The following is a 15,363-nucleotide window of genomic DNA, read 5'->3' as shown; positions in this document are numbered from 1 at the left end:
AGTCCTGTAGCTTTGTGCTTTGATGTTGCAGTACCAGCATGTGCTCTGTCTGCTGCTGCCCCACTGTAGGGCTCTCCCTCTTCTTGAAGGGCCTGGGTTATGCTGCTCTGGATTTTCTTTCTGGTGACATAAACAAGACATAAGTGTGTTACTGGAAAACAGCACAACCCCAGTGGGTGTCATAGAAAACGTGCTGCCTGTCATTTTATCATCACAACAGGGCAGGAGGAAGCAGTGGAGATTGCAGTGGGTCCGAACTTGTGTTTGCTTGCATGGTGGGGAGGCTTTTTAGTTCTTTAGTACCCCGTCCATCAGTCTGGTCTGGATAAGCCTCCCGTATGTTCAATTGGTGAGTTAAGTATTCCAGCTTTCTTAGCTCGCCTTTTCTCTCCATGGTGATGGTTGGAAGATCTGAAGTGGTCACACCAGAATATAGAGCACTGACCAAAACAAAAGTGTTTTCTTTGGTTTGATTTATGTGCACAGTCCATTTCTTCTCTTTATGTTCCTTGTATGGATTGAGAATAGAATATACAATGTTGGCAGCTCTTCAGCCTAGTTCAGCATTCTGCAGAACGTTCTGCTGCCCCTTCTATACTTAAATTTCCTTAAACACAAAGCCTCTGTTTCTTCTCTTGTTTATGGAATTATCCACAGAATGCGCCAAAGTAACTTGCTTTGTTAAACTTATCTTAGAAAAACAAATGCAGGATATAACTTGCTTTGTGTAAAAGCACTTTGTGTTTGATTATGTTGAAATTACTGTTTGTTTTTAAAACTGACTCTTTTTGAAATAAAAACTTTGTCTTTCCTATCTAGTGGTTGTAATTGGAAAATGATAACATTTGGAATGTTTCCAAACAGATGGATGGCTGAAATGTTATTGCAGGGAGAAGTTTCTCGGAGTGTCTCCTGGGCCAGGTCTCTGATGAATGGCATTCTGTGCCCTGCAGACCAAGTGTCACCCACGGAGCCACATCAAAAATGTGTTATTTTCCTGCAGCTCAGGCATGCTGAAGAGTGTTTCAGTTAAAACACTTGTGGGTAAAACTTTCACCTGCACTGTAACTAAACAAACACACATAAATATGGCTGCACATTCACATACCAGTAACCAAGGTATCAAGTATCACTATATTCAATTGGAAGGAATCCCTGTTAATCATGTTAAGAATACCCTGGGGGTTTCTCAGTGTCTGAAACACCTTTTTCTTTTTTTTTTTCTTCTTCCCTTTTTTTTTTAAAGTGCAGAAAATACAGGAAGGTGAGGTTAATACCTCAAACAATTTTGTTTTAATGCATTGGTATTTTATTTTATTAAGCAACTTTATGATTACTTTGGTAGTAAGCAGGTAGTGAACAAATAGTTTTTCTTCTGTTGGTAGATACAAAAGTGACTTGCTGACTTTATGGGCTCATCCTATTTTCACAAATAAGTTAGAAAGGGGCATAGGCTGTGTGAAACCCTCCAGCTTTGCATGACAAATTCAGGTGAAGCCTTTCTCTACCCCACCTTCATTAGTTTTCAGGATGACATTGCTTTCTGTTACACTTTGACAGTGTGATTTCCATTATCTATTTTTAATAGACAGCACCTTGCACAGTGTTCAGATTCTGATGAGGCTTGAGCCAAAGCAAATAAAATTTGATTTGTCATCCAAAATAAAAGCTGATTTAACAAGTAAAAAGCAGTTGATAACCTTAACAACAAGGAGTTGTTAGCAAGTTCACTGTGGTTTCCAGAAGCTGCTATTTATTGCAGTGTTTGTGAAAATACTTCTGGGCAGTCTAGCCACAAGTTCTCTTCTGAAGAAATTAATTGTGATTTGTCTCCTCACGCCCATTCTTTGTAAGTGAGCTGGAAGAGGTGAGTACTGGCATCGTAGGAGTGAAAACTAAGACGTGACAAAGGTGTGAAGTGTTCTGAGTTCAGGTGAACTGTATTTTATACAATCTAAGATGACTTGTAATGTATTTTATAAGATGAAACCCTCGTGTATGATATGCTGGGTGTGAATCCAGTGTAGAAATAAATTTGCTGATGAATATTTTATTACTTTTTCTAACCAGCACACCAAAAGGTACTTGTGAAACCTACTGGTTTCAAAGGAAGGGCTTATTCCTGTCACAATTGACTGTGTTCAATTTTTGTCTAACAGTCCGAAAATCCAGTGTCTGTCTGCACAGGTGGCTGTGCGGTCTGTGAGTGCTCAAAGTACTTGTACCCATGTCGAGAATAAGGATGAGTGGGCGGGTTTTTAAGTCCTGTTGTGGTTGGCTGCTTGATGCTTGTAACAAATCCCCCAGAAAAGCATCCTCAGCGACCCCCAGAGGAGTGTTGCACTAACGGGGGGTGTGGCAGACACTGCTCTAAAGCCGTGGTGCATTAGAATGTGACTGCAGGGGGATCACTAAAGCTTTAGGGGGAAAGAAAAAGGCAAAGCAATTTCCATCTCTTGCTCCGCGCGGCCCGTGAAGCGCCTTCTCCTTGGCTGCCTTGGCGACTAGTTCTACAACAGTAAAATACATGTAAAAACGCTTCGTAAAACGCTTTTGTTGTTCACAAAGTACTGCTGAAGATTTTTTTTTCACTGTAGGATGACAGACTCATAGTATCATTAAGGCTGGAAAAGACCTCTGAGGCCATCGAGTGCGACCATTCCCCTGAGGCTGCTCGGTCCGGACTCAGCCCCGTCCCTGAGCACCACAGGGCGTTTCTGGAGCCTTCAGGGACGGCGATCTCGATCCCGGCACTTCCCTGCGTGTTCCTGGAGCCTCCAGGGACGGCGATCTCGATCCCGGCCCTTCCCTGCGTGTTCCTGGAGCCTCCAGGGACTGCGATCCCGATCCCGGCCCTTCCCTGTGCTGCCTGTGGCACTGCCCTCCCGCCCCCTGAGCCGCCTCATCACTGCCGAGTTCAGCGTCAGGGTCACAACAACATCAGCCTAAAACTATTTGTTGGGACTTTGCAGAACAGCCTTTTCCAGTTCGAGACAGGTCAGGTTTTCTTGGCAGCGCTGCTGGGCAGTTTCCAGGTGTCCCCGCACAGGTTCACCCTGCTGTGTGACACACGGTAATTTGTATGAATTAATTTTCCAAACCTCATACAGTATCCATTAAAATGGATAAATACTCTTCTGAGACTTACAGCCAGGGTGGGCCTCCTGTGTGTCTCCAAAGTGTGTTTGTAGCACATGTGCCAGTATTTTCTTCCCGATTTTAAGATTATCCAGGACAGCAACATGGTGGGAATTTCTCTTCAGGAGGTTCTTTGTCTGCCTCTTTTGGGGATGGTGTTTGGTTTTTTAGTAAAAACTCATTCTGGGGGAGGTAGAAAAAATACTTTAAAAATGTTGTTTAAATCGTGGCTGGATCCTGCACTTCCCAATCCCCACGTGAGGGAGGTTGGTCAAGTGCACAGAACAGGACACTGACGCCTTGTTTTGCCTTAAAGGTTTGGCTTCAGTGGGCCTTTAAAAATCAACTGCAATTCAGGCATTTAATTCCTAATTTAGAAATTTCAATACAAAGGGCCCCAAATCTGTGCTAGACCAAAAACAGCTGAAATATTTTCAGCAAATATATCCTGGATTTTTGCTTGTAATTTCTTTTGTTCTTGAGTCCATGAAGTTGTCAAGATTCAATCAAGTTCAGATTTATAAATTATTGAGTGTGCTCTTAGAATATTTTTCTTTTTTTTTAATTAATTCAGTTTCTTCCCTCAGAAATGGGAAGCTGCAAACCTAAAACTTGAAATGAAAATGTCAATTTGATTATTTCAGAAAGTATCATTTACAGCTGTAACTGAAAAATCAAGACCATTTGAACAAAATAGAAGATCAGATGCAGTTACCAGGTGACATTGCATTTTATTTTCTTTCCCCCAGCCAAAGCCCAAATCCCCAGGCTGCCCTTTCCGTGTGTGACATTCCTCAGGGTCGCAGCCTAAGCCTGAGATTGAAGGTGGGCAGACCTGTGAGTCTCTCAATATGCTTACATGCAACACATTCTGTAATTGATATTTTTACAGAGGAATTCACCCTATCTGTTACTTTGTATGACCATCTGTGTCAATATTCAGTCTGTAGCACAAGGTGTTAGGCCTGGCTGCTGATCCCGTGTTCGGAAAGGGAGTGACCCGAGTTACATCTGGTGCACTGAACTAAATCAGTGCCCAGTGCTTACAAACAAAAACTGTTGCTGCCTCTGGAATCTTTTGAGAAAGTTCCTTTGCTAATCTTAACAAGAACCTTTCTTTCATGGCACATAAGCTATTTTTTTTAAAAGAGAAAACCTGCCCACTCCGAGGAAAGTCTGTGGTGCTCTAAGGAAAGTTGGGCTATTTAAAGGCAGAAAGGTTTCTGAAAGGCCTTCTGGTGTATGAGTAGGGGGTGAAATGACTCAGAAAATGACCTAGTTCCCAGAAAGCATTTAGAGTTGAGCACATGCTTAATTTTTGGGATGGGCTTGTGTTTCAAATTAAGCGCCTATTTCCATACTCTGTTGTCTGGACATCAGTGCCATAGGTGAGTTGACATAAACAAGTGGAAAACTTACTATAAAGTGTCACATTCAGTAATATGAGAGTAGTGCTACAAATTCTCAGTAGATACACACTGTTTGTAACTTGTTGCTGTTGGGCTGTTGTGGTTCTTAGCAGTGTCACGGTAGGGGGAAATTCCCTCGAATTCCAATGTCCATGTTCCCACTGACTCCAGTGTAAATTTCATGAAGTTTTCTCTCAATAGCTGTGTGAAATGTGTTGAAAAATCTTACTATATAAACAATTAAAAGTCAGAGTCCTGTGGAGACTGGGAAATAGTAGTGATCCAAGAAAAGAATTGCCACAATATGGCAACTTTCTGGTAAATTCATCGGGGTTTTGTATTCAGGCCAGTTATTAACTTACTTGCTTCTATATTGCTGATAGTAGGCCAAGAGCTGAGTGCCTGCACACAGAGCACACACTGTGCCCAGATGAGCTGTAATCTTAGATGAAGAACCAGAATGAGTACCAGACTGAGTAACTCGGCAGAGCAGAAAAGGCAAACTCAGCAAGTCACAGGATTTCCACAATGAAATCTCTGAAGCAGTTTCAAAATTAGAATATTCTGAAAAATCCCCATGAAGGCAGAAGAAAGCTTTATCAGTTACTGCTTTGGGTTGATGGTAGGAAATCTGAGTCACTGTATGAAACCTGTAAGATTCTCTTTTAATTCCGTTTCAGAGCTGAGCTGACGCTGATTTTGGCATTAGAGATTTTGATAGAGAGGCCCAGCCTTCATCATGGAATATTTTAACTCTTTAAGCTGGAACTGCTCTCTCTCACTATCTTTAGTCATCGATGTTTGCAAAGCACACATGACAAGTTGCTTTCCCTTTAATAATTGTAAGCATTTTGTGAGCAAATGTTACCTTTTGGAGAAAGGGAGTTCAGGAAAGAGGCTGTAAGAGCACAAGGTTCATGGGGGGAGTACCATGGGATTGTTTATGATTTGTACTCGTGAATCTGGTTTGAAATGAACTGGAGATGCAGCAGGTTAGGAAGTCTGTCACAAGGTCACTGCACCCTGGAACACCTGTGTCTGGTATGTTGTACAAGCCTGACTGCTACTGGAAGGTTTAGTGGTTCTGTGTATTATTTACCCACAATTTCATCCATTTTAAGTTTGAGATTTTGGTTGAAGGGATGAGTTGTCTCCCATGAACTTGCTTTCTCCCAGTGGAAACCCTCCTTCATTTCAGTTCCAAAGTTTTGGCTTTCATCTTATACACTTTTTGATTTATTAATCATCAGGGAACAATTGCTAGGTTGATTTTTAGAAATTAATTTATTTATTTTAAACTGGCTGTGTGGGATCTTTCTGTGCATTTGCTCTGCTGTGATGCCATGCACTTAATTTCTCTTCCTTGCAGTTTTGTGGAATATCTGATATGTCAACTTCTTTCTCTCTCCTTTTGCCCAAGGGCTGCAATGCTGTTGGAGATGGGATCATTGTCTGTAACTCTCGCCCTCACTGCACATGTGCCCCCTCCCCTCTGACAGAGCCCCTCCTCTGGCTGGAAGAGGGGAGTTGAAATACTGAGATCCTGCTTTGTGAAGGAAATTTTCTTTCACTGCCTTGCTCAGAGGTGCCTTTGAGAGGAGAACTGATGTGTTTTTGTTGACTTCTGGCCGGAGGAGGTGATTTCGGTGGCCATGCGGTTGCACACCCTCATTTTAATCTGTGCTGTTGTGGCAGGAACGTCAGGGAGTAAGTAGAAGAAACTTTTTCCTCTGCTCTCATTACAGAATACCTCTGCTCATCTCACTAGCAAAACTTCTGAGATGTTGTGAATTATGTTACAACTTGTATGTTGGTAGTAATTCTTGTAGCAGCTTTGCCTGATTTTTCAGTGCAGTGTAGCAGTTTGCTGTACTGAGCCCTCTGGGTGGGACTGGGCAGGTGGCAGAGCTGTGCACCTGCAAAGGAGGCATTTGGACAGTGCATCTTCCTGCAGCGTTCTGGGGAAAGCAGCAGAACAGTGGGATTGGTGCCAGTCAGCTCATTAGTCTCACCTGAAAATAGTATGTTGGTATCATGTTCTAAAGTTGTGCTCACTTTGGTGTTTGGCAGGTGATCAGGGTTCTGAGAAGTGTGACTAATCATGAACTGTCAGTTGTATGGTCCTTTCTTGCTTTTGTCAGCTGAAGAGAGAGAAGCGCTTGATGTTTCCAGAACCAAAATAAATGAAGGAAGACAATTTACAAAGAACAAAGAGCAGAAACTCTGAATTTGGGCGCCCTGACAAAGATAACCAAGTGCCTGATGGTGTAGAGGCTGCTCAGCCTTCCACCCATCGGTGTGCGATGGGCACAATTCAGCAGTTCTGAGCTCAGCATTCGGGATCCACAGGTGCCTCCTGGCGCTGCGTAACAGCTGAATTTTCCAAGCCTTCTTACCCTATTTGTTTTAAGGTTCTTTACTAAGTTGTGCTGGTTTCTTTGTTAAAATCATTAACTTAACGCTGCCCTTTCCCACTATTTCAAAGAAAGGGAGAACTACGCTGCCCTTTTCTTCCCTCACCCACTACCCAGGATGATCCAGGGATGATTTTTTTCCTCCAGGGAAACTGAGAAGTGTGTTTCATTCTCTCCATATGTGATACATTTGCAATGTTAATGCACACATTTTGTGTATAGATAGATATATTTATCAAAACTAACAATCGGGAAATAATTCTCATGTTACATGACCTGGTCTCTCTGTGCTCGAAGGGTTTATCCTTTTCCAGGTATCTGTAGCACTAGATCAAGTTTGCTTGAAAACAACATTATTCATACTTTCAAAAGATAGAATCTGAGGTTCCATACAGAGAATTCATTCTGCAAAGTAAAAAGAAGCATTTGTTGGGAGGAAACATAAATGTGGGGTAAGATATTTTCAACAAAAACATAATTCTGCTCTCCAGAAACTTAAATTTTAATTTGGAAATAAAAATATATGTACACTTGAGGAGGGGAGTGGAGGGGCTGAAGAATCAAACACTTCCTTGTTTTTGTTCTGAATCCAGTGAATTCCCTTCTTTCCTCCTGCCAGTAATTTTGACATTTAAAAAAGGGGATTAAGAGAATGGAAAATAAGTTTCGAATAAATAATATAAATGTGGATTTTTAAGTGTAGTTTGACAAGAGCATTTCCTTCATGCATATTTAAAACACCCAGAAGTACAGAACCACAATAAAGAGGCTCTTTGAGGTTCTGTCTCCAGGGGGAGACAAAGCTGAGCAGCACAGGGCTGTTAATTACTACTTCACAGAGAGGCTCGTTCATATCATACAGCACAGAGGTTGGGGTCATGGTACTTACTATGGAATTGCTTGTGGGAGCTACTCATAAGATTTATCATTAATAACGAGTATGGGCTGAATGCCTTTAATACTAATTAAATAATGGAATACATGATTATTACTCTGGTGACGTTTTCTTTCCCTATGGCACATACAATGCCAGGTGCTGCAGTGCAGCAGGACTGTGCGTTTGGATTTGGCTGGTCCTGCCAGTCCCTTTTGAGTGCCCATCGTGCCTGCAGAGTGATCACAGTGATCAGAGGAAATGGGTACCTACAAATTTCATTCACCCTCAAAAACTCCTCTGCAAAAAGAGACTTTTCCTTCCAGCTCCTCATGGACTTTTATACTGTCTAGCAATGCTTTCTGTAACTGCTGCAGGTAATTCTGCCAGGCTTATTGAAGGTCATTCAGCATCAGAATGATGATTTCTAGCTCAGTGTGCAGGTGAGTGACAGAATGAAGGGAAGGAGTGGAGGCTCTGTACGAGCAGCCCCAACTATTTCCCCTGTTAAGGCCAATGTGAATCTGAAGCAATTCCATCTGTGTGGTGTGTGCTGCCCTCCTGAAGTCTGAATGAAAGTCATGTTGGACAGCAAGCTCTCCAGTGTTAAAGAACATTGAACCAGCTGCCACCCTCGAGTTGTGGTGTTTGTGTTCCTTTCTGTGCTGCTGCTGCTGGAAAAGCTTTTCTTGGGCAGTAAAGCTGGCTCCTGTTCTAAATGAGGCTTAGGATTTCTTGAATGACCATATGCAATAGAAGTCTTAGCTATGTAGAAATCTTCCTGAACTGCAGTAAAATTAAAAGTCCATGAATAAGAAGAACTGTGGTGTATAAAATACATATTTCTTTCTTGAACTAAGAACTTTTTTTTTTTTTAAAGTTGCTTAATAGCCACTGTATTGTTGCATTTCCATGCCTACCTCAATAAATACACTGTCAGGTCATTCCTTTATGTATGTGCTCTTGAGGTATAGATGTGTGGAAAGGGGCAAGAGCAAAGATTTGTTTCTGTGTGCTTGGTAGAAAAACTCTCATTGGTTTATTTCTTTCTTTTGAGGACCATACTTGATTTAATTTAGTTTATTACCTTGTTCCATTGAATTATAAAAATTATATTAGTTATATTTCATTGACATTTCAAAGCAGCAGGTCTGTGCTGAGCTGGACACACATTTTCAGTGCTTTCCTGTTCTCTTACCTGTCACTGCAGGATCCTCAGAGAGTTTAAGTGACGGAGCTTCCTGTTCTGGGCAGTGTGTAGGTGAGTAAAAGAAGCCTCTATTCAGGCCTTTCATGTGATAAGGAAGGAGGGGTTTGAAAATTTCCTTCCCTTCTGCAGGGATGTTGTGTTCTGGGAATGATGTTCTTGTCTGAGGGGTCAGAATTCATGGAGGTAGAGAAGTTCCACTAAGCTTTACCGGACCCACACCCACCTAAAGATGGCATTGTGTGAGCTGAGAAAGCTCCGAGACATTTGAGCTGAGCAAGGGACCAAACCAGTGCAGGGCTAAACCCAGTCCGGGGCATGGAGAGCACTGGGAATGCACCAGCAGAGCTGTTTCATCTGGCCCGTGCAAAGGTGCTGCTTCTCTGGAAAGTGTCAAAAGAGCATCAGGACATGAATGCATTGCATCCCTTCTCTGCCTTTGGGGACTCCTGCCTCGAAGGAGATGGAGAGGTTTTGTGCACAGGAAGAGGGGAAGGCTCTTCACCTTCTGTGCAGGAGCTCTGGCCAGTGTGCAGGATACTTTCAGAAACCCTGTTCTCTCACTTGTAAGTCCAAGTGGGAAGGGAACATTCTGAATATCCAGCCCTTTGCTTAGCTGATTTCAAAGGCCAGAAGATTAAAAGGTAGAAAAGAAATAGGGGAAGGGGGAAGCCTAATAGACTTTTAAAAGCTACTTTTTTGTTGTTGTTTCCTAGGACACAGTGCATGGTACTTCCCAAAAAAAGCCAGATACAGCTACAGGTATTCAGCAGTCAGCAGCACATTCCTGCAGGGAGATGTTCCCAACAGCACTGGCATCTCTCTGGAGAGCACCGTGATCATTGAGGTATTGGGGAATTGCCAGATGGTTTTGGAAGTAAGTATTGTCAAAATCACCAGAGTGATTGGGAGGAGCTCACATGGAACCTTACATTTCTTTGGGATTATTTTACATTTCAGACACTTGTTTTTCTTGTCATTAAAAGTCAGTTCATTTCTGGATTTCAGAATTGCAGTATTGCTTTGATGTGGCACAACAGCATATTAAATATTTGCTAGTTTTAAAAGGCAGAGTAACCAAATACTTGTTTTCTAAGTGGTGTGACAATTTCACTGTTTTGTCACATGAGATCAGAACTGGAAGTGAAACCAGTCCCTTGAAAGGAACCTGCTTTATTTCAAAGCACTTTCATATCTGTAGCAGTGATTGCAAACAGCAAGCGTTTTAAAGAGAACTTGAGAAACCTGTACGATGTGCTGGGTTGGTCCAGAGTAGCTGATTACTTCTGGCTTGACAATGAAGGGGGTATAATAGTGCTTTATAAAATGTGTTTAACAGTTAATGAGACTTCTTTGTGAACAAATTCCTGGGAACTACCTCAAGAACTACCTGAAGATGTGGCTGTTGCAGCTGTGCTAAAACACCGAGCCTTTGTTTGTGGTCTGTGGCAGTCTGTGTAGATATCCTAATGTGATAAAGTCTGCAAAGTCCTTTTGACAATGAAATATATTGCCTTTAATCTTTGCTCCTAGGTGCAAGACGTACAGATTAAGAAAAGTTTTGCATCCAGAGAGGAGTCTCTAAAGGAAATGGACAGTCTAAGGTAGAAAACCTAATCTGGTCTAGTTTGGGGGTTTTTTGAAAGCTCTATGGCTTAGAGCAACTTGGCATTGTTCACTCTGTTCCATACTATGTTTAGATTTAGGTTTGTTTTTTGCTGTTTTTTGCTTGATTGTTTTTTTGTTTTTGTTTGTTTGTTTTGCTTTTTAAAACAAGGATCAATATATGCACACTATCAATAAAATGAGAGGTATTTGGTCCAAAAAGGGTTTTTTTAGAACTAATTTTCATCCCTTTGTATGTGAAAGCAATGGTAGAATAGACAGTTAAAATTATTATGGGCACAAATTACCAGGCCTCTGCTGGCCAGCAGGTGGGTGGATCACAGTTCTGTGGGGTGTAGTTGTTACTTGTACAGACTCTTGAGTCCGAAGCAAATTTCAGAAGTTCTTCATTGAGAAGATTCTCACAATGCAAAACATCGTTTGCTTCCCCCCCCCCCCCCCCCCCCGATATTTAAACTGCATTTATTTATCTAATGTAATTTTCTTCCTGTTTTTGGCTTTAGTAGCTCTTTCATAACATATGGCAGGGTGTTTCCCATTGACTTACCAAGGTATAGTCTCCAGTGTAGATGTCTATACAAAAAGATCTCTTCAAACTGTGGAGGTCTGGCATTTTCCCAGAGAGCTGACGCTTCTTGTGTCGTCAGAAGAAAAGCAGTTCTGTTGTCTGATTAAATTCAGCCTTGTAATCTTCCTCTTTGTCCTGCCACTTGGATTCTCAGCCTTTAAACAACACTGAAAACTGAGGTAATTGACTCAATTCAAAGGGTCAGAGAGCAAGCCTGGAGTAGATGGATTGCTTTTTATATTCATCAGGAAGAACTTTGTGTTCGTCGGTATGGGCAGTGGTATCAGAGCTCAAATGAGTGTGCAGGCACATCTTCTGTGAGCAGGATTTTCATAGCTGTGAGAGCAGTTGAGCCTTGTTCTTTGCAGAGAAACCAGAAAACAGAGGTAGCAAAGAAAGCATTCAGCGAAGCTTGGCTATTGAAAATAATTATTCAGACGAGTAAACCTTATTAGCATTTGCCTCAGCCCATTGTGAGCATACAGTAGTCTGGCTTGTCCTCTGAACATGCATGTAATTTCCACAGATAGCAGCAAAAGCAGCCACAGTTGCCTGGGAGTTCAGAAACCCTTATCCCGCGTGCCTGGTCTCTTCCTCTGGAAAGGCTTTATCCAGATGTTGGTGCATTAAAAGTTTCTCTTACTTTGTGAGCAGGCTGATTAGATGAACATTTAGTTCCACAGTTCATGGGCAGATGAACTCTCTGTCTCCCTGTACGGGAGCTGACCATTGGGCTACTGCGGAATTCTTCCTTTGGATGGCTTGTTATTCCCCATTTAGAGGGGAGATGTATGATTAAAGTACATTAGAAGTGAAAATCAGTATTAAAAAGTGATCTCTTGCAAATGTAGACAGTGCTGCGTGCTCAGTCTGGAATAGCAGAAGCAGTTAGGGAGTGTGCTGACAGCAGAGAGGGGCATAAGTCTGGGGCTGAGCCCAAGCATGAAGACCTGGAATAGCAGGAAAAGATGAGTTCCTTGGGAAGCAGGTTTTTTTCTGTATCGCACCTGAAAAGACATGATGCAGTAACTTTGCAATTCAGACATGCCTACCAATGCTAAGGCACCCTGAATCATAAAATGGAATTTCTCTCTTACATTAAACAGGAATCATTGCCACTGAGGACATTTATGTGTAAAGAATTTACCAGGAGCTGCCTTTATTGGGTGTTACAGTTATGTTGAGGATGCAGTGATTATCTTGAGAGGATTTGTTTTAGGGTTTTATGAGGGGTTTTTTAAGGACTCCTAGGGTCAGAGAGAATTTATGAAGAATAGAGGCTTGCTGTAGAGAATGGAGATACAGAATGAGAGAGACCCATAGTGGAGGAACAGCTCTGTTGAGAAAATCTGAGTCTAATGTTGTAACTGTCTTGCGCTGTTTGAAGCAAGAAACAATAAATTATTTTATTGCAGGGCAATATTAGAACAGCATCCTCTTCATTTTTCTTTCCGTGATGGGAAAGTTCTGCAGCTCTGTCCTGCGAGGAGTGAGCAGCCTTGGGCCCTGAACATAAAGCGAGGCATCCTCAGTGTGCTGCAGACAGCACGAGCTCCTGCTGCTGGCGCCGTCCTTGAGGAGGTGAGGCAGGACAGTCGTGCTCTGAGGTGACTTCTGGCCCTTGTACATGTTGAGTCTGCTCCCTTTGTGCATAAAGAAAGGTTTTTTTCCACTTGGTTCAGCAGACAGTGGCAGTCATGTAGTAGCTCTTTGCTGTGAATGTTATAAAATTATAGATAACTCGCATTCCTGTTGAGGGTTGGAATCCACTACTTGGTTACAACCCAAGGTGTACCAGGGCTTACCTGTTCTCTGGGAAAATACAGTATTCATTATCCATGATTATTCACCATTTCTTTGTTTTGTTAATTCCAGGAGGCTTTAAGATGTGGCTCCTCAGAGTTCTTTGCAATTATTTTCATGCTTAAACTCAGGTTCTGCTGTGTTAGACTAAAACAATAGTCAGCCTACGCTGCTGTCACCTGTGTGTTTGCAGGAGTGCAGCTGAGATGCCTCAAGGGCTGTGGCTCTGTTGGGAAGAGCTGTGTCTGGGCTGACCTTCAGCACGGTGTGCACTGCCTCATTCTCCTGCTACTGCTGCATGCCAGTGCTGAGAGATGTTCTGCTGTAAGGCTTGGGACACTCATACGTAATTAAGGTTATTCTGAATTAATGCTTCCATGCACACCCACAAAATCTTAAGTGGAAAAGAATCTATCTGTAAATTATTTGATTCAGAATAACACAGTAAAGTTAAACAAATCAACAGACCCTGGCTACTATAAATTTTGACCAAGGTCTTTAAAATTATTTGCCTTTTCATGACTTTTGTGGCAAAGCCAGCGTTCTGCAAGGCAGAATTCAGGTCTCTGTTGTTACTCCCTAAAGGTAATTATTAAAATAATTATAGTAAACCACAATAGCTCCTTGTATTGAATGTGTGCATGTGTGATTCTACTCTGTGTGTTTGTTCCTAGGAGGATGTACTGGGAATATGCCCAACAAGGTATCAGCAAAAGGGCCCCATCCTTGTAAAGACAAAGGAATTAAACCTCTGCTCCCATCGATATTCTGGTCTCACTTCTGTGCAGTCTGTTGTTCTTCCTCATGTGTCGGTGAGTTTGGGGGAATCTCACTGATTATTCCACAGGGCCTTTCAGCTTGTTGGAGGAGTGTGTGTGTCTGCCCAAACTTGAGTCGTTAGCAAAGAAGTGATGAATATTATTCCTCCTGTAATGCCTGTTATTCACAGAATTTGCTTTAATGCAAATTTGCATTGTAGTTGATGAACATTATAGTACAAATGCTAGAGGTTCTTAAGCACCTGGATTAACTCATTAAAATACAGTGATAAACTGAAAGTGGAGTGTGGACGAGGGGAACAGAGAGATGTGAATAAAAAGAAAACCATAGTACGAAAAGAAAGTTATTTTTTGCAGAAAACTTGGGAAAGATAGAAGCTTTTCTAAAAACCAGACTTACAGTTTTCCACTGTTGGCAGCAAATACAGTCAATGTAATTGTCTTCTGCCATTTTTATTAGGTGAATTTTACTTGTTTCTTGTATAGTACTAGCTGCTCATAATTGACCAGCCTTTTGCTTTCTTCAGCTCTGCTGACGAAAAAGACCTGCTTAACACTGGGCTTTGTGAACTGAAATGAATTGAGACCGTTTGATGCTGAAAATTAGTAGCAGGTGCTTTTCAGAGATGAAAAATTAGACTGAAAATAAAGAGCTCATTAACATCCCCAGGCTGGGCACTGTGAGAGGGGGGCACTCTAGACAAGGGGCTGCACACAGTCCCAGAACTGGAATCCTCTGGGAGAGAAAGGGTTGGGCAGGATGACTGAGGTCATGAAGACTCTTCCTGAAGTGTCTGTTCTTCTCAGCCTGAGCAGCAGGTCCTGTCCTCCAGGCTGGAATGTGTTCAGAGCATTCGGGATGGAGTCCTGGCTGAGGCCAAATGCACCGAGAGTGACCGAGTGACGCTGCCCCGTCAGGAGGGCACCGAGACACGGACACAGACTGCGCTCACACTGCTGCGGGTGGAGCCAGAGACACTGCACAGACAGGGTAACCGTGCTCCTGCTACAGTAAAGTGCCTTTATTGCCTAGAACATCTTGGGACTCTTTGCACCCAGTATTTCCTTTAAGGTATTAAACGATTTGGAAGTGAGTGTTTTTACAGGTTGAGCTGTCCCTTTGAGAGCTGGAGCCTTCCAAAACAAAGCTGGGTGGGTCCAAAAGTGATTTTCCCTACTGATCAGCTCCTTTTTGCCTACTTTACATACCTAGTACCCCTCTAGGCAGAGCATCAGCCTTCCCCTGTCTGTGGACAATTCCTGATTTTTATGCAAATGGAGCCTAATTAATTGTGAGTCGTAATGGAACTAAGGACATGCCATGTCTGAGGACTGTTTTATTTTTTGCTCCTTCTTTGCTCTGTGTGTGTTCCCTTAGAAGAGTGATTTTACAATGGGCAGCTTGCCTGAGGAAAGATTTTATAGTTGAGCTCTAAATATTGAGAAACATCTTGTTTGTTTGGTTGGGGTTTTTTTATTTTGTCTGCGTCTAAATAGTTGGGATTTTTTTCTTTAAAAGGAACCCCCAAAATTCTAGGATGCCTT

General features: G+C 42.3%; 1 protein-coding gene across 1 annotated transcript in view; it reads left to right on the top strand.

Moving 5' to 3' along the window:
• LOC139679616 (uncharacterized) overlaps positions 1-15,363 on the top strand; it is an 80,938-nt gene that overhangs the window by 677 nt on the left and 64,898 nt on the right. Inside the window, exons 2-8 of the mRNA XM_071571526.1 lie at positions 2,598-3,073; positions 4,519-4,526; positions 9,759-9,889; positions 10,576-10,646; positions 12,652-12,817; positions 13,714-13,851; positions 14,626-14,809. Of these exons, the coding sequence (XP_071427627.1) occupies positions 2,598-3,073; positions 4,519-4,526; positions 9,759-9,889; positions 10,576-10,646; positions 12,652-12,817; positions 13,714-13,851; positions 14,626-14,809 (1,174 nt within the window). The remainder of the gene's footprint in view (positions 1-2,597; positions 3,074-4,518; positions 4,527-9,758; positions 9,890-10,575; positions 10,647-12,651; positions 12,818-13,713; positions 13,852-14,625; positions 14,810-15,363) is intronic.

This window comes from Pithys albifrons, chromosome 16, assembly GCF_047495875.1.
Source record: "Pithys albifrons albifrons isolate INPA30051 chromosome 16, PitAlb_v1, whole genome shotgun sequence".
Classification (NCBI taxonomy): Eukaryota; Metazoa; Chordata; class Aves; order Passeriformes; family Thamnophilidae; genus Pithys; species Pithys albifrons.
Note: the sequence above shows the minus strand (reverse complement) of the source record. Positions and strands in the feature narration are given on the sequence as shown.